At 32.7% G+C, this 24,451-nt stretch overlaps 1 protein-coding gene across 2 annotated transcripts in view; it reads right to left on the bottom strand.

Moving 5' to 3' along the window:
• Positions 1-24,151, bottom strand: part of capt (adenylyl cyclase-associated protein 1) — a 28,131-nt gene extending 3,980 nt beyond the window's left edge. The window contains exons 1-6 of one of the 2 annotated variants that reach the window (XM_074137545.1): positions 19,676-19,693; positions 17,344-17,695; positions 3,841-3,987; positions 3,536-3,704; positions 2,875-3,070; positions 2,238-2,323 (exon numbers count right to left, since the gene is read on the bottom strand). In XM_074137545.1, coding sequence (XP_073993646.1) covers positions 2,238-2,323; positions 2,875-3,070; positions 3,536-3,704; positions 3,841-3,987; positions 17,344-17,695; positions 19,676-19,678 — 953 coding nt within the window. In that variant the 5' untranslated portion in view covers positions 19,679-19,693. Of the gene's footprint in view, positions 1-2,237; positions 2,324-2,874; positions 3,071-3,535; positions 3,705-3,840; positions 3,988-17,343; positions 17,696-19,675; positions 19,694-23,865 lie in introns of those variants that run through there. The other variant, XM_074137546.1, reaches the window with a different exon arrangement.
• Between the last annotated feature and the right edge of the window lie 300 nt (positions 24,152-24,451).

The following is a 24,451-nucleotide window of genomic DNA, read 5'->3' as shown; positions in this document are numbered from 1 at the left end:
TAAACTCAACCAACTCTTAATTGAACAATGTTGAAATGTTTCTAATAAAACTATAAGATGAATTGAAATATAAAGTTTAAATAAACTAGACAATTTTGTTAACACAAATTAACCTCCAGCCCAGAACTATGGGTTAAAACGAGCAAGACGATAAGGAAATCTCACGCGCAGTTCTAAGGTCCAACGGGATCGGCACGAGGTATTGTCCGGAAAATAATGCAAGATTATGGTTTTAAAAGAAAAAATAAAAATTAATGATTTATAACTGTTTTTAGTAATCAAAATAGTCTCCATTACTTTTTTATACATTTCTGCCAACCTATGAGTAACTTTTCCATACTCTCTGTATAGAATTTGGAATCCTTAGAATTTATAAGTCCAGAAAACGCATTTTCTAATGTTCTTTGGTCAATAAATTTTTTATTTTGTAAATAGCGGTCCAGGTGTCTAAAAAAAAAAATGGTAATCAGTAGGCGAGAGGTCCGTTGAGTAGGGCGGGTGTGGTGGCAGAGTCTCATAGCCAAGCTCCAACAATTTTCGGGAAGTCAAACGTGAGATATGTGGCCGAGCGTTGTCATGCAACACAATGGGCCCCTTTCGATTGACTAAAGATAGCTTCATTATTGCCAATTTCTGATGCATTACGTCAATTTGGTTACTATACGATTCAGCATTGGTGGTTTCGCCAGGATTCAAGAAACTGTAATGAATCAGACCAAATGAAGCCCACCAAACAGTAACCATCACCTTTTTTTGATGATTTGGAGGCTTAGGAAAAGTCGTGTTGCTTCTCCTTTGTCAAGTCACTGTTCAGAGCGTCTGGTGTTGTCGTAGAGGATCCACTTTTCATCGCAAGTCACAATTCTGGACAGAAAAGGATCGCTGTTCTTTCGGCAAAGAAGTGCAGCTCAAATTTCATTCCGCTGATCTTTTTGGCGGTCGTTTAATGTGTGAGGAACCCAACTTTCTAGTTTTTTCACCTTCCCAATCACCTTGAGATGGTCATCGACGGTTGATTTGCCGAGATTCCTTACCAGTTCTCGAACAGTTGTTCTGGGATTTTCTTCCACATAAGCTCGGAGAACATCGTCATCAAAGGCAGAACTTCTCCCACGGCCTTCTTTGTCTTCAAGGCTCAAGTATCCCTCTCGAATTCTCTGGAACTACCGTTGAACAGTGCACTCACTTATACTGCCTTCGCCCCATACATCGTTGATACTTCTGGCCGTTTGGGCCCCGTTCCGGCCGAGTTTGAACTCGTAAAACCAAATTATGCGAAAATCACGCTTCGACATCTTAGTAAAAACTGAATTAATTCTAAGTAGCAAAATGTTATAGAGGTAAACAAACATTTTTTTTTGAAAGAGGATTAATAAGTGCTTACATTTATAAAAGTCAAAAGTCCAAAAAAACATAACCAATTTACTATTTGGAGGAGTTTTTTAAAGAAAACATAAAATCCTGCATTATTTTCCGGACAACCCAATAATTAGCTGTTTATATGTTGTTCAAACGTTCACCAATGTTCATATAAACATTGCGTTATCAGAAAACTTCCAAATTCAATTCTTCACTTCGTCAATTTATAAATTTTTGTCTGTAACGAGAGAACACTGTCCGGAGGCCGGCAGTGCACTGGAAAAAGCTCCGGGCGCTAATGACCTCAGCTGTTGATGCGCAAAAAAAAAAAAAAAAAAAAAAAAAATATAAATTTTTAATGAAATTGGTGACATTATAGAATGAATGATCAATGTTCGAAATCGCTCAATATGTATGTTCTGCCTGTAATAAATGCACAGCAATATCACACGTTTATACTTAAAAGAGGAGAACCGGTTCTTAACCAAAAGCTGAAGCAATCATTTACGATTAGAACACAGTAAAAGTCTATGTCATTTTCTAAAAACTAAAGAAGTAATTCATTTCGAATTCATTTCCGACAAACTTCTAACCCAACTTGAGAAAGTTCTTAAAATAGTCCAAGCGTTACTACAACTTTGGAAATTGCAAACAAATTTTGTAAACAAGAACACTAATTTAGTACATCGAATTAAACGTAGAATTTTAAAATGGATTGCTTGGATTTTTTGAGAACTTGCACTAGCATATCTATCATTAAGGTTTGTGCTTGGTACATTGGTATTTTAATCGTCTGCTTATTAACTGTGTAATAGTTTCTTCCGTTCCATAAGTTATTATCTATTTAAATAAATATAAGATTAAAACAAAATTCTCACTTTTCCTTCCAGTCTTTTAAAACCCTATTCGTGTAGAATTGCCCAGCATCACTCATTTCCTTGATATATGGCGCAGGAGCTGGTTTCTACAAAATACAAAAAAGTACTAATTAGTAAATACAATAACTTCTTTTTGATAATTGATGACCTCATCTTTGTTTGTTTTTGAAAAATTTACAACAGTTCTTAAATATATGAGAAAATTTTTAAAAAAAATAATGGCAGAATGGTCTTGATTGGAGATTAACTAGAAATCGGTGCATCAGACAAGTAGTTCGCCAAATGATTGTGGTGTTTAGAAGAACTGAAATGATTTACTGAAGTAAATAGTGGCTAAGGATTGTGAAAGTTTGAACAGAACTAGTTTTATGTTTGCAGTGGGTTATTTCAGGCTTTCGCAAAATAAACAGTTACATTGTAGTTGAAATAAAAATAGAAATTTTTTAAAGCGCGATATGAGGAGACCTTCAACATTTTTGTAAAGTGAGAAACTATAGAGTGAATAAGAGATAGGGGTATGTTTGTTTGAATTCATGTTTAACCCGTCTTAAAAATTAGTAGAAAATTTAAAAGTGTTTTTATTTATAATCATTGGTTTGTAAAATAAATAAATAAGTATTTAAATGTTATTACTAACAATGGTGACCCATCCTAACGCTGGTATGCTTTCGCTAACTGCTGACAAATGATTAAAATATGTAGAAGATCTATTTTTCTCTCTAAATTCTTGTATAGCCATTATCTTAGCTGAGGTAGGTCCTAGTAGATTCACCTGTTCACTTTGTCCAGGATCAGCACGACAGCTAGCCATTTCTACATAACTTGACTGAACACTAAAAACAAAAGCCCGCAAAAATATTAGAAATATGAATTAAAACATTTGTTTTGAGTATTTCCACGACTTACAACTGCTATATTTTTTTAATTTCAAAAAATATTTAATTATTACTAACATTATCTACATTTTAAAACTGCATTTCACTACGAAATGACTTTTTAGAGAGAGAAATCAGTCCCTTCCCAGAATGCTTAAAAATAAATTTTCCTAGAAATTCATATAAAAACATGAATGTATAAACTTATATGAATATTGTAGCAAGAATTAAAAAAAAAAACAAATCAGAAAAGAGAATATGTTGATACGATGCAATTCCAGATCTTATGTTTTGGGTATTTTATATGATTTTTAATAATAACAATGTAAACAAATTTTTTACCATTTCTCAACGAAAATCATTTTTAGATCAAAGTTAACAAAATTAACTAACTAATTTAACTAATATATTTTAGTTACTTACTTAAAGGCATCTTCAACTAGTTTAGCATGTTCGGCCACATGTCCACCAATAAGATTGGACTGTTTAACATAATTTGATAGCGGCCCCTGAATTAAATTCCTGTAGCCTGCTACAGCGTTCATTGTAAGCTGTGAGTCTGTGGCGATTGGTGAAGAATTTCTTGATAATTCTATAATGTAAAAACATTTGAACTCAAATAAATGGAACTATAACATGGCTAAGCGCTCTATTACACAGATTTTCCAAAATTGTATTGATGGTAAGGGGAAAAAAATTACCAATGAATAAATTCACAAATCACTTACCTAAATGGCAATTATTGAGAGCAGGTAAAGAAAATGATTGTAGAGCACTTAGAGTTACTTCCAATTTCGAAGTAACAACTTCTAATCTGGTCACAAGGGCTTCAAGTTCTGCACAATGTCCGCCCAGTAATCCTTCTTCAGATTCACCTAACAACAATGGAATTGAAGCAAAATTAGAAATAGATTTCAATGTAATTATAATGAACAGCCAATTTAAAATTATACGAATAAAATGTTTATTAAATTGTAAAACTTAATTACTTTCCGAAAAGCGGATCATAAGACATAAATACATTTATGGGGGGAAAACAACTGTCCATGTTTTTTACCAATTGAATGAGCTTTGACTGAAACTGACATAAAAGTTACCAGTACACTTATTTTGCTATTCAAATGTCGATCTCTAATTAATTTACAACGCTGAAAGTACCTTTAATGCATTCACAGATTAGCTGCACTGATAAAGAGAAGGGGAGTTGAAAGAAACTAATTAGAACAAGGCGAAGCAATCAAATCGTTTATGGTGAAAAGAAAATGCAATTAAATTAATTAAGAATCAATATCTTTGTAGGATTTAAGAATGACATAAATAATATTATGAGAAATATTATTTAATTAATTCTCACGTTCATTCAAATTTGGTTAATATTTCTTGTTATTTGTTACATTGTAATTTCAATATTTAGTACATAAATAACAACCTTTATACATACAACTGTCCTACCGGACAGTTTTAATTAATCATATTAGGTGCCACGGTAGCCAAGCGGTTAGAAGCGAGACTTGCAAAGCTAACATGTATTAGGTTCGAATCCCGCGTATGACTACTTTTTATTTGTTAGAAAAAATTGTTTATAGTAAAGTATGAGCTTCCGCCCACGTCCACGACACCTAATTGGTAGTTAGATGTTAAGTAACGCCTTAAAAAAATAGGTGATTACTTTATAGTAAAGCAATTAGGAAAACCAGACCACTTTCTGTCTTGGTAGCGTTGGATTTCTGGTTAATCCTCGCAGAATCTAAGAACGATACCGATACTTAGGTTCATACTGATATTTCCGAATCTCCCTCACTTCAATCAGGTTATAGGAATGGTGAATACAAAAGAATCTAATACAGAGTACTCATTCATAATAAATTCCTTTCCGTTCATTACTATTATTCGTTCCATCTCTTTGCATCCTACCAATTCGTTACTAACTCGGATTTAACCTTGTCAAGAGGCCTCGAATCCTCATACAACACTTAAATACACCTTTATGTTTCAGGCTCCTTTTACAGATTTTCAACTGCTAATATTCCACTACTCGCTGATATTTGGATTTAAGATCTAGAACTGTAAAGAAACTTCTAAGCGTTATTATCCCAATAGAATTCAAACTCTACAATAACAAAAAAAAACCTCCAAGATGGATGGAATACAATATTTTGTATTCACCATTCCTTTAACCAGATTGAAGTGAGGGAGGTTCGGAAGTATCAGTATGAACCTAAGTATCGGTATCGTTCTTAGATTCTGCGAGGATTAAGGATCATGGATGACGATCCATGCTTCTTTTATAGTCTCTTAGACTATTTAAACGACAGATAGATCAATTTGATCACGTCCATGGCATAACTGGATCTAGGATAAAGGTCTTTACTACACTCAGAAATTCCGTATGTAAAAAGATTTTTTGTTAAAATGTATTCGAGATAATCTTCTCTTTAATTTGGTATTGGAAGTGGCGATAAGAAATACGTTATCAATATCCGGTGGCAATATATACAATCGCCTAGTGCAGTGTCTCGCCTATGCGGATGACATAGCACTTATAGCTCGGTCCGCAGCGTCACTAAAATCATCCTTTATGGAACTAGAGGAAAACGCCGCAGAGAATGGACTGTGTGTCAATGCTCAAAAAACCAAGTATACGAGGGTCGTTTGAAAAGTCCGTGCAAAAATGAAAACTACTTAATTTTTTGGGGTAAACCTTTTTTATTTTTCAACATAGTCTCCTTTTAGGCTTATACACTTCGTCCAACGCTGCTCTAGTTTGTTGATCCCTTCCGAATAATAGGATTTGTCCAAGTCTGAAAAATAGCCATTCGTTTCTGCAATCACCTCCTCGTTTGAATAAAATCTTTTTCCCGCCAGCCATTTCTTCATATTGGGGAACAAATAGTAGTCCGAGGGAGCCAAGTCTGGAGAATAGGGGGGATGTGAAACGAGTTGGAACCCTATTTCCATTAATTTTGCGACCACAACTGCTGAGGTGTGAGCTGGTGCGTTTTCGTGATGGAAAAGGACTTTTTTGTGGGCCAATCGTGGGCGTTTTTCTTGCAGCTCGGTTTTCAAACGGTCCAATAACGATGAATAATATGCACCTGTAATAGTTTTACCCTTTTCCAGATAGTCGATGAGGATTATTCCTTGCGAATCCCAAAAGACAGTCGCCATAATCTTTCCGGCCGAAGGAACGGTCTTCACCTTTTTTGGCGCAGATTCCCCCTTGGTAACCCATTGTTTAGATTGTTCTTTGGTCTCAGGAGTGTAGTGATGTATCCATGTTTCATCCACAGTGACGAAACAACGCTTAAAGTCATGCGGATTCTTCTGGAACAGCTGCAAACCGTCCTTGCAACACTTCACACGATTTCGTTTTTGGTCAAGCGTGAGAAAATCACTCGACTTCCTCGATTCAAACGAATGCCAAACACAAAGAAATAGACCGATCTGGCTGAAACTTGGTGTGTGTTCTTCCAAGAGATGCTACTAACTAAACATAACCTCGATACACGTCAGTAGTGCTATCTCTCTGACTTTGCACGGAAAACGACCCTCGTATGGTGACTACGAGAAGAGCCAGACAATTTAGGGAGCTACAAGTTGGTTAACACAGTTTCGAAGGAGTGAGGGAATTTCAATATTTGGGAGCTACCCTTAAATCCAAGAACGAGATCAGCCACGATGTTAAGAGCAGAATAGCAGCTGGGAATAGATGCCTGGGCATGCTAAGACAAACGCTCCGGAACAAAAACTTGTCCAGGCAGGCCAAAGCGGTCATCTATAAAACGATTATTAGACCGGTTGTTATGTATGGCTCGGAGACGTGGGCGCTGACGGTGGCTGATGAAAATAGACTAAATTGCTGAGAAAGGAAGGTCCTTGGAACTATCTACGGACCGAGTTTGGAGCTCGACAATGGAGTTTTCAGATGTAGAAGGAACATCGAGCTGAAGGAGCTTTATAAGGATGGCAGACCTGGTGACCGCTATTAAAGTTGGAAGACTGAGATGGTTGGGGCGCCTAGAAAGAATGGATCGTGGGAGAGGCCCACGCAAAGCTTTGGAAGGACATCCTGGGAGGAAGAGACCGCGACTCCGTTGGCTATAAGATGTGGAGGATGACCGCCCAAAAAATGCAGATTCACCAATGGAGAAGAAAGGCAGTAGATAGAGAGGGCTGGTCTAATCTGCTTAAGGAGGCCAAGGTCCTACAAGGGCCGTAGTGCCAAAGGAAGAAGAAGATTCGAGATAATTAATATTTATGTCGTTGAAATTACTTACTACAAATACGAATTATTATTTAAAAGAATTTCTTTGAAATTATACAAACTATTCATTTCATATTATAAGTACATTTCTCTTTAATAATTTTATATTTTTGGAATATAAAAACTTAAGATAGAACTTTTTGATCGCAATTATTCTATCTGGATTGTACAATTTTTTGAATCGTGCGATGTCCTCTGTTTAATCTATTTGTGTGGCAATGGCAAAGTTGTTAACCTCTGAACTATTATGCTTGGCAACCTGGAAAGACTTGCCAGTTCTTCTCTGTTAAATGTTTGCCCTTTATTATTATTTTCAATTTATTTCATGATTATTTTAATATTAGGAGCGGTAAATACCGGACAGTTTTTAATAAGGTCAAGCAAACATTGAAAGCCATAGTTTCGCATCATAGCACATTTTTATTGAACAGTTGCCAGTAGTTATTTTTAGGGGAATGTGTAAAATTATAATTGTGTAGGTTCGAATAAATCATTTGTGAGATCAGCAAAATCTGTTAATTATGTTTAATGTGACACTTAAATACTAAGTTATTAATTACTGAAATAGATAAAACTAGATGTAATAAAATTAATATAACCTGTCTTCCCCATAAATTGCGTTTGAAAACCCTAAGTCTAATGATGAACTATACTAATTTCTCTACAGAAATACGTTCTACTTATTATTTTTATACAGACCATTAACATTTATGTTAACAAACTTAAAAATCCTATCCTAATAAATTTTCTGTACTCAATTTAATCAAAAAATTGAATAGTTCTATTAAGACAGATAAAGAAACGTCGTTTATTAGAACAAACTAATTGGAATTCAGTACAATATTTTTAATTATAATTGTCGAATAATTAGTTCTGGTTAATGCCCGGTTTTAAGTTGAATAACCCTTGTCAGGAGCCTAAGAAACTGTAGTTCATCAGCTAAATACTTTTTTTTCTAATGTGGTAATATGTTTCAATTCAATATTTTTTCTTTACAATAAATAATTCATACAAAACTATTATACCGAAAATACAACTAACTCTAATGTGTGATCTAGGAAAGAAATTTCAACATCTGTTAAAAATAATTCTCTGTTTTCAGTCAAACCAGAGAATTTACTACAGAAACACTCTTACTGTGACTTAACACTTAAGATGGCCAAGTCTGTGTAGCCGGCAGAAATCCGTGCAAAAATTTGGCAATAAATTCTGCTTTGACGGACACTAGAATTCGGATTGCACTACAGGACGAGGATTGATACTTTTCCAAAATTATACTAGACAGTAGGAAGTCAAATGACAGATAATACCATTAGTTTTAGGCGAAATTATATATGTAAAAAAAAATAAGTTGAAAAAATAACTGCCTGTTTCAGTCATGATATATTTTTATTATGTCGAGCTTTCGACCTAGGGAATAAGGTCATCTTCAGGGCTGTGGAACATATAATATTTACAATGTGATTAACAATTATATTAAAATGAATTTGTGAATTTGAATGAATTCATTTTAATGTAATTGTTAGCCACACTGTAAATATGTTCCACAGCTCTGAAGATGACCTAGTCCGGTGTAAGCGAACCTATGACACGCGAACTCATTTTGGGTGACACACATTGACAGAGGCAAACAATTATTATACACTTTTAAATAATATAGCCATTAGTGGTGTACTTTAAAGAAATTACGGTAATAATTGAGAATAAGTATCTTGTAAACTTTCCTCAGATCAATTACCATAAAGTATGGGTCATTTAAAAAATCTTTTTTCTGCAACCATGTAGGGAAGTTCTCATTACTCAATTAAAATCAGCTGTGTAATGCCCAACTTCCCACACTAGTGGGGGGAAATTCCCATTAGTGTCACTTTCCGCACTAGTGTGTGGAAAAAATTTATTGTGCTTCCTTGATATAAGAAGTTTTGTTATTAACATAAATATTTTCTGTAAAACTTTAATAAGCTTATTTAACGTAACTAAATAATTAAAAAACGAATATTAAAAAATAAAATAAAAATTGAAAGGAATATAGAAATAAAAATAATACTTTAATAAATAATTAGATATTTTTAATTATAACAGTTAAAAAGGTTATAGTGTTACCTTATAGAAATTTAAAATGGATTCTAGTGATGCCTGTTTAGAAAACACTCCTCCATCAATAAAAGAAACAGCAGAAAATGTAATAAGTAATGTAAATACGTAAGTAATGTAAATAATTGTAATATAACAATAAATGTTTATAATAAATAAATTACTTTTTGTAGACTGTAAAAATGAAATTTTTAATTTTATTAGTTAATAAATGGTTGCAGAAAAAATATAATATTTAACTCTAGTGTAAAGTATTTTCCTCACACTCGGCAATTTGCACTTGCACTTGCCTCGCTTCGCTCACTCGTGCGTGCAAACCCTGCCTCGCGTGAGGAAAAGTACTACTTTCCACACTTGTTAAATAAATATTTCTTTTTTTTTTTTTTACTGTGATTGCAAATATAAAAAAAAAATATGAATATTTCTATATGTGACATGGCACCAGAGGTTAGATAGGGTTTTCCAAAATTTTTGACACGCCGAGCTCAAAAGGTTCGCACATCACTGACCTAGTCCCTAGGTCAGAAAGCTCGGCTTAATAATATATCATGACTAAAACTGGCAGTTATTTTTTTCATCCTATTGCAAACTATGAATCAGTAAATGTGTAAAGTTTGTGAAAACAACAAATAATTTCATCATTCAGAATAAACTTCAGTTAAATCATAATTAAGACAATTTTAAGTTACATCTCTCAAAACAAAAACTGTTAAAAATATAAATATACAATATAATATTCCCTAGTTTAATTGTTTCTTAAACGGTAAAATTATAAAAACCTATATAATTTCATTTTGAGATTTTTAATAATTTCCTATTTTGTTCTACATATATTCTACTGATTTATTCTAATTTTTTAGCCTTCCCTACAACTCTAAAATGATAAAATATTACATATACTTTGTTATAGTGTTTTAATTTTTTCCATTCCACTTCAGTTTGCATTATTTTCACAGTTGAAGCAATACGAAATTTATAATTGAACACTATTTTTTTTAACATGTTACCGCTATGGTATTTAAAAGTGCAATACAAAGATATTTTTTTACGATTTTATAGCATATTTTCTTTAGTAATTAGAATTAATATAGTTTGAATGATTAAAATACTCATCCTTCTGAGGCATGACTTCATACTGAAAGACATCATAAATAATGCTGGTTTAACCTCATAAAATTGTATGGAGGGTGAATCATTCACAATAGTTACTCTTACACAATTATTCTAAATGCCATTTCCCCCCCCCCCACACCACTTTCGCAGTAGAATGCTATGATTGCGCGCACATGGCTGTTGGTTTATTTTTATGAGTAGAAGTTAGATTTGGATCTTATTCCTCCACAGTTAATGAAAACCAGATGCAAAGCAGAAACTAAAATCGTATAACAGCGCTACGTTCTGCAAAAATATGTTATGCTCTAATCTTTTCTTGGAGGGTAACATACTTCGAGAGGTTTGCTAGAGAAGTTATGGCCGTTACAAATGGCACCTGACAAAATTAGAGAAAATCCAAGGGGCCAGCAAATGGATAGGAGAACTCATCGGCAATAAACACTGTGTCCATCCTTTCTCAGCCAAAAATTATTATTCCCAAAATACGTAAACGCCATACAATTTATAGAATACTAATTAAATTATAATTTTTGAAAGTATGACAACCCAAACTGAAAATGCGAGATGATTAATAAAGGCCGTATCATATTATCACAATATTATCAACTAATTATAGACAAAAAAGAATTTTAACAGCATTGGCTTTGCCGCAAATTAAATATATTTAGAAAAAATAAAAATAATATATACTAAATAAATACAAAAAAATAAACAAATAAATAAAATCGAACGATTGGCCATTAAATAAATAAAATAACGTCAGTTCTACTAAGACAGATCAATAAAAAGTTCAGACTAAATAAATTCGCAAGACTTGCAAAAATTATGAAGCTCTGTTCAAATAAAAAAAGGTTATTTTTAAATTTTACTGCATCATACCTTACATTCAAAATCCATTGTTGCTCATGTAACGATTATATTATTTATAATCGTTATGTAATTAAAATCACCATACTAATTATTACGTAAGGACCAATATTAATTAATAAGGACTTCACCACCAAGTACCGCATATTTTTTTCTGTATTTTCACCAATTAGTGTATACGGTAATTATGTGTTAGTCTCGTTTAATGTTCTCTATCCACCCTATATAGAGAATGCTAGTCGATTCAAATTTAAGTTTGTACAGTCAGATTGCTTTTAACAAAATGAATTGTACAACGTTTTTAAATGTTGATTCATTAAGAACAGGAAAAAAAAGTAGGTAATGAAGACTGCCAGCTACAAAGAGCCGGTTGCCACTATAATGAAAGCAAATATGTAACCATATATGGTAATTAGAGAGCTAGGTTATAATGGGGGTACAGAGAGGTTCCACTAGGTGTTATACAGTGAAAGGAGTGACTCATTGTTCGGGCTGACAATGACCTAAGAGGACCAGTAAGAGCTAATATGCGGATTTTACTCTTGTTTGTTCTACTTAACAATTCTAGTAAACATATTTATAGAAAAAAAATACACCAAAATAAAATAGGAAATCCAGCTTGTAACAAAGATTATTTAGGACTACGACTATATTACAATTGATTAATGTGCTTCAAATTTTTAGTTTTTCATTAATTTATTTATTTTTGATATACCAGCTATAACAATGAATTAAAAAAAATTGAAAAATATATAGGGTGACCAGAGTTATATCCACCCACGTTCTTTTTAATCGGCGGGAAATTTCGAAAAAAATAGAAAACACGTATTTAATCATTTTTAGTCTGGTTTATTATCAGTGATTGTACCATTTTTTTTAAACCCCAATATCCCGAAATACAGTATCCAACTAGGCAGACTAGAGTTATTCGACGTTCCAGATCTTCGACTGGGATAAGGTTACTTACTGTACACTTTATTTTTTGATATTCCCACAATATTGGGGTTAAGTCCGGAGATCGAGGTGGCCATTGGATGGGACAATGAGTTCCTAACCACTTTTCATGGAAATTTCTGTCCAGGTAACGTCGAATAACTCTTGCATTATGTGCCGGGCTGCCATCTTGTTGAAAATACATATCTAGCCGACGTTGTAGAGGAACATCTTCAAGTAGAACTGGCAAAATATCTCTCTTGAAAAAAAAAGTTTCACCAGTTAAGTTCTCTCTGTAGAAGTATGGGCCGATTAGTTGATTTCCTAAAACTCCAGCACCAAACGTTTGTAGAAAAAAAACAACCTGAACGTCGAATAACTCTAGCCTGCCTAGATCTTCGACTTTGCTACCATAAGTGCTGCTACAAACAGAGCGTGGGAGTCCAGGAGCTTTGGCTTGCCTATCCGTTGATCGTGCTCAGTTTGAACAGCTTTTTTTTTTAAAAAAAAAAAAAAAAAATAAGGTAATTTCAACATTAAACTGAAATTTGTTTTTCATATTTTAAATTACCATAACTTTTGAAAAACCTAACCGATTTAAAAAAAAAATTATTTGTTTTTTTTTAGGAGCTCAAGTACTATAGAAGTATGCTAAAAAAATATAATGTTCCATTTAAAAAATAAGTTGGATGCTGTATCTCGAGATACAGGGGTTTAAAAAAAATGGGTCAATCACTGAAAATAAACTAGACTAAAAATGATTAAATACGTGTTTTCCATTTTTTCGAAATTTCCCGCCGTTAAAAAAAAAAAGTAGGTGGAGCATATAACTCTGGTCACCCTGTATATGGTATATCACTGTAATTGAAAATAAATTTCAGCAGTCAGTCTCGCCCCCATACAATTTGAAATCAAATTTACTTCTAGAATCCTAAAACCACTTAAAAACGCCATATAAAGAGGTTTTGTATTAGTGAGTGCAATACGTAACCCTTGTCGAAAACCTTTCGGGAAAATCTCAGAAATCTATTCCATAAAAATAATATTTCCAAAAAAATGACTGACTTCTTTTAAATATTCAGAATCTAAGAATGTGTAGCTTGACAATTCAGAGAAACCACCAATAATTTTCCAGGGAAAACCATTAAGAGAAAACAGGAAATTCAGATAAATCGGAAAAGTGGTGAATTAAAATTCAGACAAAGACAATAAAGATCGGAAAACTAATGGTATTCTGTCAAAACATTTCCTCTGATAAGTGCTCATCAAAATTGAAACTCAATTTTACTACATCTACCAATGGTTTTTACAATTTCCATGTCCAACGAGTGAATTACAAACAATAACTAGATGAAGATTAAAAAACTTCACAAAACAAAACAAGATCAGTTCCAATCAATCAGTGGTTTTCAAACTTTTTGTAATACTAATGACGAAAAATGGATCTACTACTCGTAACAACAAAAATCCAATTTGCAGTGGTCAGTGATTTCAAGTTGCGATCAATTAACTCTCAGTTCGTTGGAAAAAATGTGGTGGTTGGGGAAAAAAAAAAAAAATGAAAAATGATTTTTCCCCAATACCAGTTTAAAAACCTCTACTCCATTTGCATTTTGCAACTTTGACTCACAAAATACCTGGCCTTTAATAACCTTACTAATAATGGAAAAAAATCTGTTCGTGAATCTGGCCAACCAGGAAATTCAATAAACGGACGAACTGTGCGCTATGTTCACCTTCATCTGCAATGACATCATAATTTTATTTTTCCGATTAATAATTTTTTTTTACGATAAGTCGGTGTTTTAAAAATTTAAAGGCTTTGCTAGCTGTACAATAGATACAATCTAGAAAGTAATAGGCTATATTTTGAATACTAATATAAACTTGACTACTAAATAAATTAACTATTTCATTACACATATATATTGTTTTTAAATTACCCCTATATACAGGGGTGATCCATTTTAAATGCACCAATCGCTAATAACTTTTTAGGAAAGCGGAATTCCGAAAAAACCCACGAAGTAAACTATAAGTTTTTATTGGTATACGAGGGTCGTTTGAAAAGTCCGTGCAAAATCAGAGAGATAGCACCACTGGTGCGTATCGAGGTTATGTTTAGTTAGTAGCATCTCTTGGAAGAACACACACCAAGTTTCAGCCAGATCGGTCTATTTCTTTGTTTTTGGCATTCGTTTGAATCGAGGAAGTCGAGTGATTTTCAAAAAATGGACGAAAAAGAATTTCGTGTGTTGATTAAACACTACTTTATGAAAGGCAAAACGCCTCAGGAGACTAAAGAGAAGCTTGATAAACATTATGGTGACTCTGCACCTTCGATTAGAACAGTTTATAAGTGGTTTCAAAATTTTCGGAGTGGCCATATGGGCACAAGTGACGCTGAACGTTCTGGACGCCCTGTTGAGGTTACTACTCCAGAAATCATGATAAAATCCATGATATGGTGATGGATGACAGAAGAGTGAAGATGCGTGAGATTGCTAGTGCTGTGGGCGTCTCGAATGAATGGGTACATAATATTTTGCATCAACATTTGGACATGACAAAGCTATCCGCAAGATGGGTGCCGCGATTGCTCACGCTTGAGCAAAAACGAAATCGTGTGAAGTGTTGCAAGGACGGTTTGCAGCTGTTCCAGAAGAATCCGCAGGACTTTAAGCGTCGTTTCGTCACTGTGCATGAAACATGGATACATCACTACACTCCTGAGACCAAAGAACAATCTAAACAATGGGTTACCAAGGGGGAATCTGCGCCAAAAAAGGCGAAGACCGTTCCTTCGGCCGGAAAGATTATGGCGACTGTCTTTTGGGATTCGCAAGGAATAATCCTCATCGACTATCTGGAAAAGGGAAAAACTATTACAGGTGCATATTATTCATCGTTATTGGACCGTTTGAAAACCGAGCTGCAAGAAAAACGCCCACGATTGGCCCACAAAAAAGTCCTTTTCCATCACGACAACGCACCAGCTCACACCTCAGCAGTTGTGGTCGCAAAATTAATGGAAATAGGGTTCCAACTCGTTTCACATCCCCCCTATTCTCCAGACTTGGCTCCCTCGGACTACTATTTGTTCCCCAATAAGAAGAAATGGCTGGCGGGAAAAAGATTTTATTCAAACGAGGAGATGATTGCAGAAACGAATGGCTAATTTTCAGACTTGGACAAATCCTATTATTCGGAAGAGATCAACAAACTAGAGCAGCGTTGGACGAAGTGTATAAGCCTAAAAGGAGACTATGTTGAAAAATAAAAAAGGTTTACCCCAAAAAATTAAGTAGTTTTTATTTTTGCACGGACTTTTCAAACGACCCTCGTATTTTTCAAATTTTTTTACCCCCGATGCTATATCTTCATTTTTGGAGGAGTTATGGCCAAAAACCTGATCGGGGTTTCATAAGGACCACTGGTTTTGACAAAACTACGTAAAAAAATGTGAAAAATGATGTCAACCCCGTTTTGATATCCCTAATATTAGTCGAGATATTTAAGATCAAAGTTACAATGCGTATGCAGTCATTCTTATTGCTTAAAAAAATCATAATACTTTTTTTTAATAATGTGTATTCATGCGCGGGACTCAAATTGGGAATCTCCCACTTAAAAAGCCACGCTCTTGACCATTAGACCAACACCCTGGCAAGATATTCTTACCGCAATCATAGGTCAAGAAGTCTTGCATACGGGTTACGTTAAAATGATATGATAATTGCTTTTATTTGATGATAAAACAAATTTATCCCTGATTCACCCAAAACCATTACATTACATGTTTTAAAATCTTCATTTTTTTTTTTTTTTTTTTTTTTGGCGCATCAACAGCTGAGGTCATTAGCGCCCGGAGCTTTTTCCAGTGCACTGCCGGCCTCCGGAAAGTGTTCTCTCGTTACAGACAACACTGTCCATCACCGGACAGTGAGCTGTAAGAAGCTCCTAGGAAGAGAAAATCTAAGGGTCAGCTGCTGGATTCGAACCCGGGACCTCCGCGTGGGAGTCCAGTATGCTAACCTCATAGCTAATCCCTTCCCTTAATCTTCAATATTATTATTATTTTTGTTCTTTGCGTCACAAATAACATTTTTCGCAGTCAGAGTACCTCCCAAAACGTGTATTTCTGGTGAAAAATTAATATTGTAAACCGTTCACGAATAGATAAAATTGTAGCTTTGATCTTAAATATCTCGACAAATATTACGGATATCGAAACGGGGTCAACGTCATTTTTCACAATTTTTTACGTAGTTTTCATAATCATTGTCAAAACCAGTGGTCCTTATGTAATCCCGATCAGGTTTTTGGCCATAACTCCTCCAAAAAAAAATGAAGATACAGCATCGGAGGTGGAAAATTTGAAAACTGGACAAAAAAAACATATAGTTTACTTCGTGGGTTTTTTTCGAAACTCCGCTTTCCTAAAAAGTTATTAGCGATTGTTGCGTTTTAAATGGATCACCCTGTATAATTTTTTTAAATTCTTAAAGTTTTAATTGTGTATGGATTTGAGAGAATTATATTCTAACAAGTTATTATTATTCTAACAAAAGGTAACTAAACTCTAACTAAAAAAGAAAAGAAAGCTTGAATAATAATTAAAGAAAAGTATTGGAACTTAAAGTTTTCCTAACGAGAACTCTGTTGGGAATCCAATCTCATTAGATTATAATCATCTCGCAACTATGCTTGAACGCAATGGAATTAATTAATCAACTGAGTCAAACTTCATTAAACAAAATAATATTGATTCAAGTTAAAATAAGCTACTTAAAATTGAGGAACTCTTGTTACTTTTAAAAGAGAATTTACCTTCTAGAATTCTTTTCAAAATCATATTCAAATCTTCTTTGTAAATAATTTCATACATTTTCACTTCATTTTCATACATATAATTAAAAGATATTGAACTAAAACTAGTAAAAGACATTATCTTACTAACCAGAAAAAGATGGCCCTCTAGGATCAAATCTGACACGATGTGTTGTCTGCGAAGCGGCCATTAGATCAGCAAAAAATCTGTGCCGTCTTAATGCTAATTCATCCCGTCCGACCGGTGTGACCGGCGGTTCGGACATACCACCAGTTTCGAATTCACAATCATCTGTCGACTCGTATGCAGATGCAAGATTTGTGTCAATGGTTAGTGAAGGATTAAACGGAGGTTTTGGTGATGTTGTATGTTCATCATCGGATGATGCGGCTGCTGCAAGGCTCTCCTCAATTACATCAGAGCCAGAGCCGCAACAACCGATAAACATCTCCTCCACGCCGTCCTCCGCCGCAACTAGATCCTATTTTAGCATTACGTCATCAAGGGAAGGCAAGAAGAAGACACAGTGAAGGAATATAGGGGTTCTAATGTAACAATTAAGCTCAAAGAAAAAGAAATTCATTTTAAGGAAATGAAAAACGTATGTAGTAAAATTTAATCCATAAATTTGACTACTAATTGATCAAATTTTTATATTCAACAAGACCACGCAAGCTTCTTTTTTGATGATAAGAAATTTCAATTTAATACTGAAATCGCAAAATTATAATCATTAATTTTTTTTAAATATGGCTCTTCAACATCGGAGGTCTTTATTATTGCTTTAGGCAGAGATCTGTCCTGAAAGAACACACTTTTTATCCCCATAACCTGTAAAAGCCTTCTATTCCTGTTTTCCTTCATGATGATGGTTTCCTAATTTAGTTCATAATATAGGAAAACAATATAGTTATTCAATCTAATTTTAATCATTTAGCAAAAATTCTAATTTTGACCATTTAAAATAGGCAAGATTTTGTTCAACAGTTGATTACGAAGAAGTTGGCAGCGAATAGATAACCTTTTTTTTACTGATTCTATTCCGAAAGAAGCTACGCTATATTTACTGCAAAAAGAGATGACACGTTTTGAAGGCCAAGGTTTTAAAAGGTTTTACCACTTAACATCCATAAAAAGCAATATAAAACATGTTCAATGGATAGCAATGTTTATTTCTCATTTGTCCGGTATTTTTGCAAAAAAAAAAATTAATAATTTTGCAAAAACTAATCATTCAACATTTATTAGATAGAAAATAAAACGAGGTATTACTGAATACAGAAATTTCATAAAGTAATAATACAATTTTTGCATTTCACGCGTTTAGAATGTATTGGATTTCTTTATTACAGATAATAAAATTCATAAAGTGACAATTGGGTCTCAAAAGTACGAATAATCTGCCGATTTTTCTTCTAAAATTATTCTCAGAAGATAAAATCTGTAGAAAAGCGTGCTGAATTTAAATAAATACAGTTTGTCTAACTAACTTTAAAATAGTGATTTGGGTTGAGAATAAAGGTGGTGAGCCATTTCGTGATTGCTCCCGACACTGATCTCTCGTTACGGATTATTCTGACCGTCACCAGACAGAGAGATATGTCTAATCTCCAAGGAAGGGATAATATCTAAAGATTGTTATCTGAATTTGGATATAGGGCCCCCTGACGAAGCGGTTCTCTGAGCAAAATCCTTTCTACTTTTCTAAAATAAATAAATTAAATGAAAAATCGCATTACAAAAACCTTAGGACATATATTTACAGTGGAGAAGAGCAAAAACAAAAACAAAAAGATGAGCTACATAATCTATTAATTGGAATAAACACAAAACCTTTGAAGGATATGAAAGATAGGATTATGGTAGGTTACTAAACTTCAGTAAATCTGGGTTATTTCACAAGATGGTGGGTTAAGAGTGCTTTTAACACTAGCAAGAATTTCGGATTTTTTAAGATAATTTTTAAATTAAACTGCAATAAGTGCATTAAATGAAAGTCCTGATATTAGTTTTAAAATTTTGCAGGAGATGAATAACGTATAAAAACTAAAGTTTCAAAAATTGACATCATATATACTTCCCTAACAGCAATCAGATAATTATTAATTGGAAATGGATGCTTAATATCTTTTAAATAAACATTCTTTTTTTAATCATTAAATTTAAATATGTTGTTAATTTATTTTTAATACAAAGTCAAACCAATTAATGGAGCCTAGCATATAAACCAATTTACCGTCTGGTTGTAGGTCTAAGAAAGCAATAAAATTAATTGTCAGTGAATGGAACGATGAAGATACATGCGAATCTCTTATATCGAGGTAATTTGCCAAACAATGTAATCGGTTAATACTCTCAGGTACAGATAAGATTAAATAAGCATAGGTTAATATTAAGGCTTAAGGTTAATATAGGCTTAAGAAATAAATAGGTCGTGATCAGTGCTTAGATAAGTACCAACCATCAAAATTAAGAAAATTTGTCTATCCTTCTTTAGTTATTTTAATTTCTTTGTTTATCACACAGAATCATAAACACTTCACAGAGAATCTTTTTTTTTATTGATTATATATTGAAGTAAAACATAACTTTTCCTGCTTTTTTATTTATACGATTCCAATGCTAGCTAAATGCGGTTACTTGCAAGAACAGGTTATAATAACCAATGTTTTTTTTTCTACCTTTAACCTGCGAGTGATTAAAAAAAAAGGTTATATATTTTTAAAGAGAGTGGAAAAGAAAGGGTTGCATTTCACTGCAGTCAAACTGCACGAACGCGAAATTTTTTTACTTGCTGAAGAAGCCTAAAAGCACCAAACACAAAAAAATAAAAAAATAAAATTCAATTTTATCTCATTATTTACAAAAAAAAAATACTAAATGTAATAGCTAATCAAAAACCTTATTGCGTGTGCATGATTGGGGACAAAAGTGTGCAAAAAGAATCTACACTCGGCGCTTTAAAAATTATAAATGAATATATATGTATATATATATATAATTATTGGAGAGGATGCAAATGCATGAAAAAATTTGTTGCAGTTTATTTAATTGCTCACACTATCCTTCGGCTCCAGCCTAAAATCTAAGTTGACTAGGGGATTGATGTGAAAGTTCCGCTTTACTAAAAAAGACGGCAACCCTTTTTTAAAAAAAAATAAAATAGCCGTATTTTGTAGGGGAGAACGAATAGCTCGACACTGAGAGTATGGTAAAGAACCCTCGCGAATGCGCTGATGTCTGGCGGGAAGCTGTAAAACCAAACAAGAAACTGATCTATAACAGAGGTACATAACCATCCACATGCACACGTGTGTAAGTGTATGTATATATAAAGAAGGAAAATGGCGCAATGTAAAGCTATAGTTTTACAGCGCATATAACAGAACAAATCATTTTGCCGTTATTGTATAAAAATGAAATAAAAATAAAAACAAATTCTGAAAGTGAACATACATACAAAATATCTTGGATGTAATTCTCAACGTTTTAACATACATTTTTATTCTAACTTCGACTTGCAGAAACAAAAAAAACTACCATTATACAGTTTGAAAAACTATACATTTCGAAGAAGATCTAAACTAACATATCTCATAAAATTATCACAAAATTTTCATGGGAAAATGTTTAATGTAAAAGATGCATAAGCATAAAAGTCAATATGTACCATAAATTTAATGAAAACAATAAGAGCCATTTTGAGAAAAACTCAAAACAACGACAAAAGCATTCAGTAAAATGATATCAAGATGAAGGATTTTGAGCGCTGAATTATGGTTGAGTTTCATGTAATGTCCGAAAAAATTCTACTCAAAGACCCGTACTACATTCTCTTCGGAATCTTGGACTCTTCAATTCTTTTAATAAGCCCCAACTCTTAACTCCTTTACCTTCTGATCCTCCCAATTAGAATCTGATCCTGGTTCAGCCCTATCAACAATCTAATTTTTCTTATCATATAAACCACTCTTATTCTATAATAGATAGCGCCAAAGATGTTCCTTAGGATGCACGAAATTCATACATATAATTCGTTCGATTTTTCGTTTTGAGCTACAAATACTCACTCACCCATACCATACACATTTTCTATTAACTTAAAAACTTACTCAACTTAAAACCCTAATTTCGGATAAGAGCTTACTGGTGGTATTAAATGTAGGGAAATTTTTAAAACTGGATGAAAATATAAGTTTATGGAGTGAAAGAAAAACGGAAGCTAAATTAGCTAAATCAGAATTAGTGAAGGAGTATTATAGGTATAATTTACTTGAGGCATAAGGCATGATTAACGTTAAACATTCATTAAATCTGTCAATCGAGAAGTAATTACATTTTAAATTTTACGGGTTACAAATATTGTAGACGACCATTAAAAAAAAAATAATCAGAAACTAGTGGTTATCTTTACGGATTATAATTTACTTAATCAAATAAATTTACTTTAAACCCCATTTATTATAATCAAATAAAATCTTAAACTGAAAGAAAAAGCTAAGTAAAAAGTGTTATATTATTTAAAAGTGACAAAATGTAATTAATTTCATTTTAGCATTTAAAGAACATGTTAAAAATTAAGAACCTCTCAACAAACGTCAGAAACGCTATCGGAATTATTTTAGATAAGATTTTGATTGTAAATTACTGAGAAACAATTAACACCACTTTTGATGATACTATCTAGAAGCACAAGCTTTTATAATGTGCACCGTATATATAGATAAACATATGTAGTACATTATACATACATTTTATACAAACAAAAGAACTTCCTTGGTCATATTAAAAATATATGTATATAGCGCTTACGGAATCTGAGGAGTCTACGATCATCGAATGGGGCCCGGACAATTCTTGAATTACCGTCGTAGTAAACTTTCTTGAGAGACAATCTCAAAAATTCATTATTTAATGAACTTTTCTGTCTCTATAAAAAGTTTTTAATTACCAATTGCTACTACTATTTGTATTGCTCCATTTTTTTTGGCTTTGTTACCGTGATATACTCTTTGTCACGTAAGTGACTAGGGTTCTTTAGTTACCATAGAAAGAGTATCGTGTTGATGACAGGTTTAAGCAGAATACATGTACCATAACTTATAAGAACTCCCATCGACACAGTTTTAAATTCCTTAAATTATTATTTGATATCCAAAATTTTCACCAGGAAGTCTGAGAAAATTAAGATCATGGACCTGTATAACATATCTTTTTAATCTCAGCAGCACAAATTGGTCGCAACTAACTTCTGACTTATAATCCAATTTTGCCTGATCAACCGAGTACTCCTCAGATTAGCGCATATTTTTTGGCTCCTCTTCTACTTGAAGATGTCCAAAAACCTCGCAGTCATAATTTAAAATGAACCCTTAATTATTTATGAGTGAATTTTTCATGTTCATGAATTTTTATAGCTTATCTTATTGCCTAAATTATTTGTAAACATATTCTCAGAAACAAACTCATTAAGAAAGTGATAGTGTTTTATATTAAATGAAAGAAAAGTTGTAAAATGAAAAATTATTGATGAAATTCTCAAATTTTCCCGTAAAAATTCTGGGTAAGCCTCTATAAACACATTCGTGAAAATTATAAATAAATAAATCTAGACAAAATACAGACAACAAAACGTTATGTTACTAAAAATAAAATTCATACACACTTGACGTTATATAGTGATTTCGAAAAATTTCCTATGAATGAATAATTTTCAATACTACAGTTAACCATAAATTCAACCAAAGTGTAAAAATGACAAAATAATAATAAGCTCTCTGTAAACATAACTATCTTCGAAAAATGATTCTTCCAAAAGAATTCAACTTATTTAATCTCTGTAACAACTATTTCAACATCAGCATTTTAAAATTCATATAAAAAGAAAAAAAAGAACTATTAAGACAAGAATGAAAGTTAATTAATGAAAAGCATCAAAGGAATTGAAATTAAATTCCGGTGTTATAAGAGCTTTTTTTGGAAGGTACCCAACGGCTTACTTCAGAAATATAACTAAATAAATTATTAGTTTTTATTTTTATTTTCTGGCGAAATTTCAAGTAATGCATAACTAAGAATAGTTTTCTATGTTCAATAAAAATGCCTAAACAGAAGTACAACACAAAATAAAAGAAAAAATTGATTTTAACAACCTCTGCAAAGGAAAAGAATGTTATACTTTAACACTTGAATTAAAAATAAATGAAAGATATAATAAATCTCTACTTGAAGCTCATGTGTAACACCTCAAGGAATACACGACTAAAATCCTGTTTCATCACCGGCTCTTATTACCTTATTATGAGTCATAATCCAATTCTTGATTAAATAATTGAATCTAATAATTAACAAATAAGACATAAAAATTATATTAATTTTTACCCTCAATGTTTTTTTTAACAAAAACTATAGCTCCGAATAAAATCAATCTTTTAAAATGTGGTAAAAGCCAAATAAGTTTTTGATAAACTTAGTTACTTAAGTTTAACCAATTAATAAGTGATTGTGATGATACACTTTAGTCTATTTACTCCAGCATGGCATTTGCAAGATTAAAATAGGAAAAGATTCAATTACTTCAGCACAATTAAATAATCAAGCTTAACCGTTTAATGCACTTAATAAATAAATATTAATAATAATGACAGTTACCCAAATTTTTCTGTAATGATAACAGAAATCAACCAATATCTTGTTTACGCTGACCACACTGTTGTTACTGGCATTGTTTATTTGAATTGTTATAACAATATTCAGGCACTTTAATTCTGTACAAAATATATTTATTAAGTTAAATATAAAAAAGTCACCAAAAGATAACGCAACACTCTGAAAGAAGCTTGTAAACAAAACGCTACGCGACAACCTAAATTACTACTGCCAAGTTAGTGAGACACTCCTATACTCGTTTTATAGCTCAGTCATAAGGTGGATAGTGGAGGTATCTCAGGCAAAATGGTCTCTCAGTGTTGCCAAATTAACCTTCGTAATTAGAAAAATAGTGAATGAATCATTATTTATTTATATAAATAACGTGGACTTTATTAATTATATTTCCTTTTCTAAATTATTATAATGAGTTTTGTTCCAAACAGTACAATAAAAAACCTTTTTTTTCTCTTTTTTTTCTTAGGCAGTACATAGTAGGTACTTACCAAAAATACCCTGAAAACTGGAAATTTCTTACCTTTTAAAAATCTCAAAATTGCATTAGTTGCAGTCATAAAGAACATTAAAT

Source organism: Rhodnius prolixus, unplaced genomic scaffold, assembly GCF_049639745.1.
Source record: "Rhodnius prolixus isolate KJV_2025 unplaced genomic scaffold, Rpr scaffold_5, whole genome shotgun sequence".
NCBI lineage: Eukaryota > Metazoa > Arthropoda > Insecta > Hemiptera > Reduviidae > Rhodnius > Rhodnius prolixus.
The sequence above is the reverse complement of the archived record's forward strand: the minus strand, read 5'-3'. Positions and strand labels throughout refer to the sequence as shown.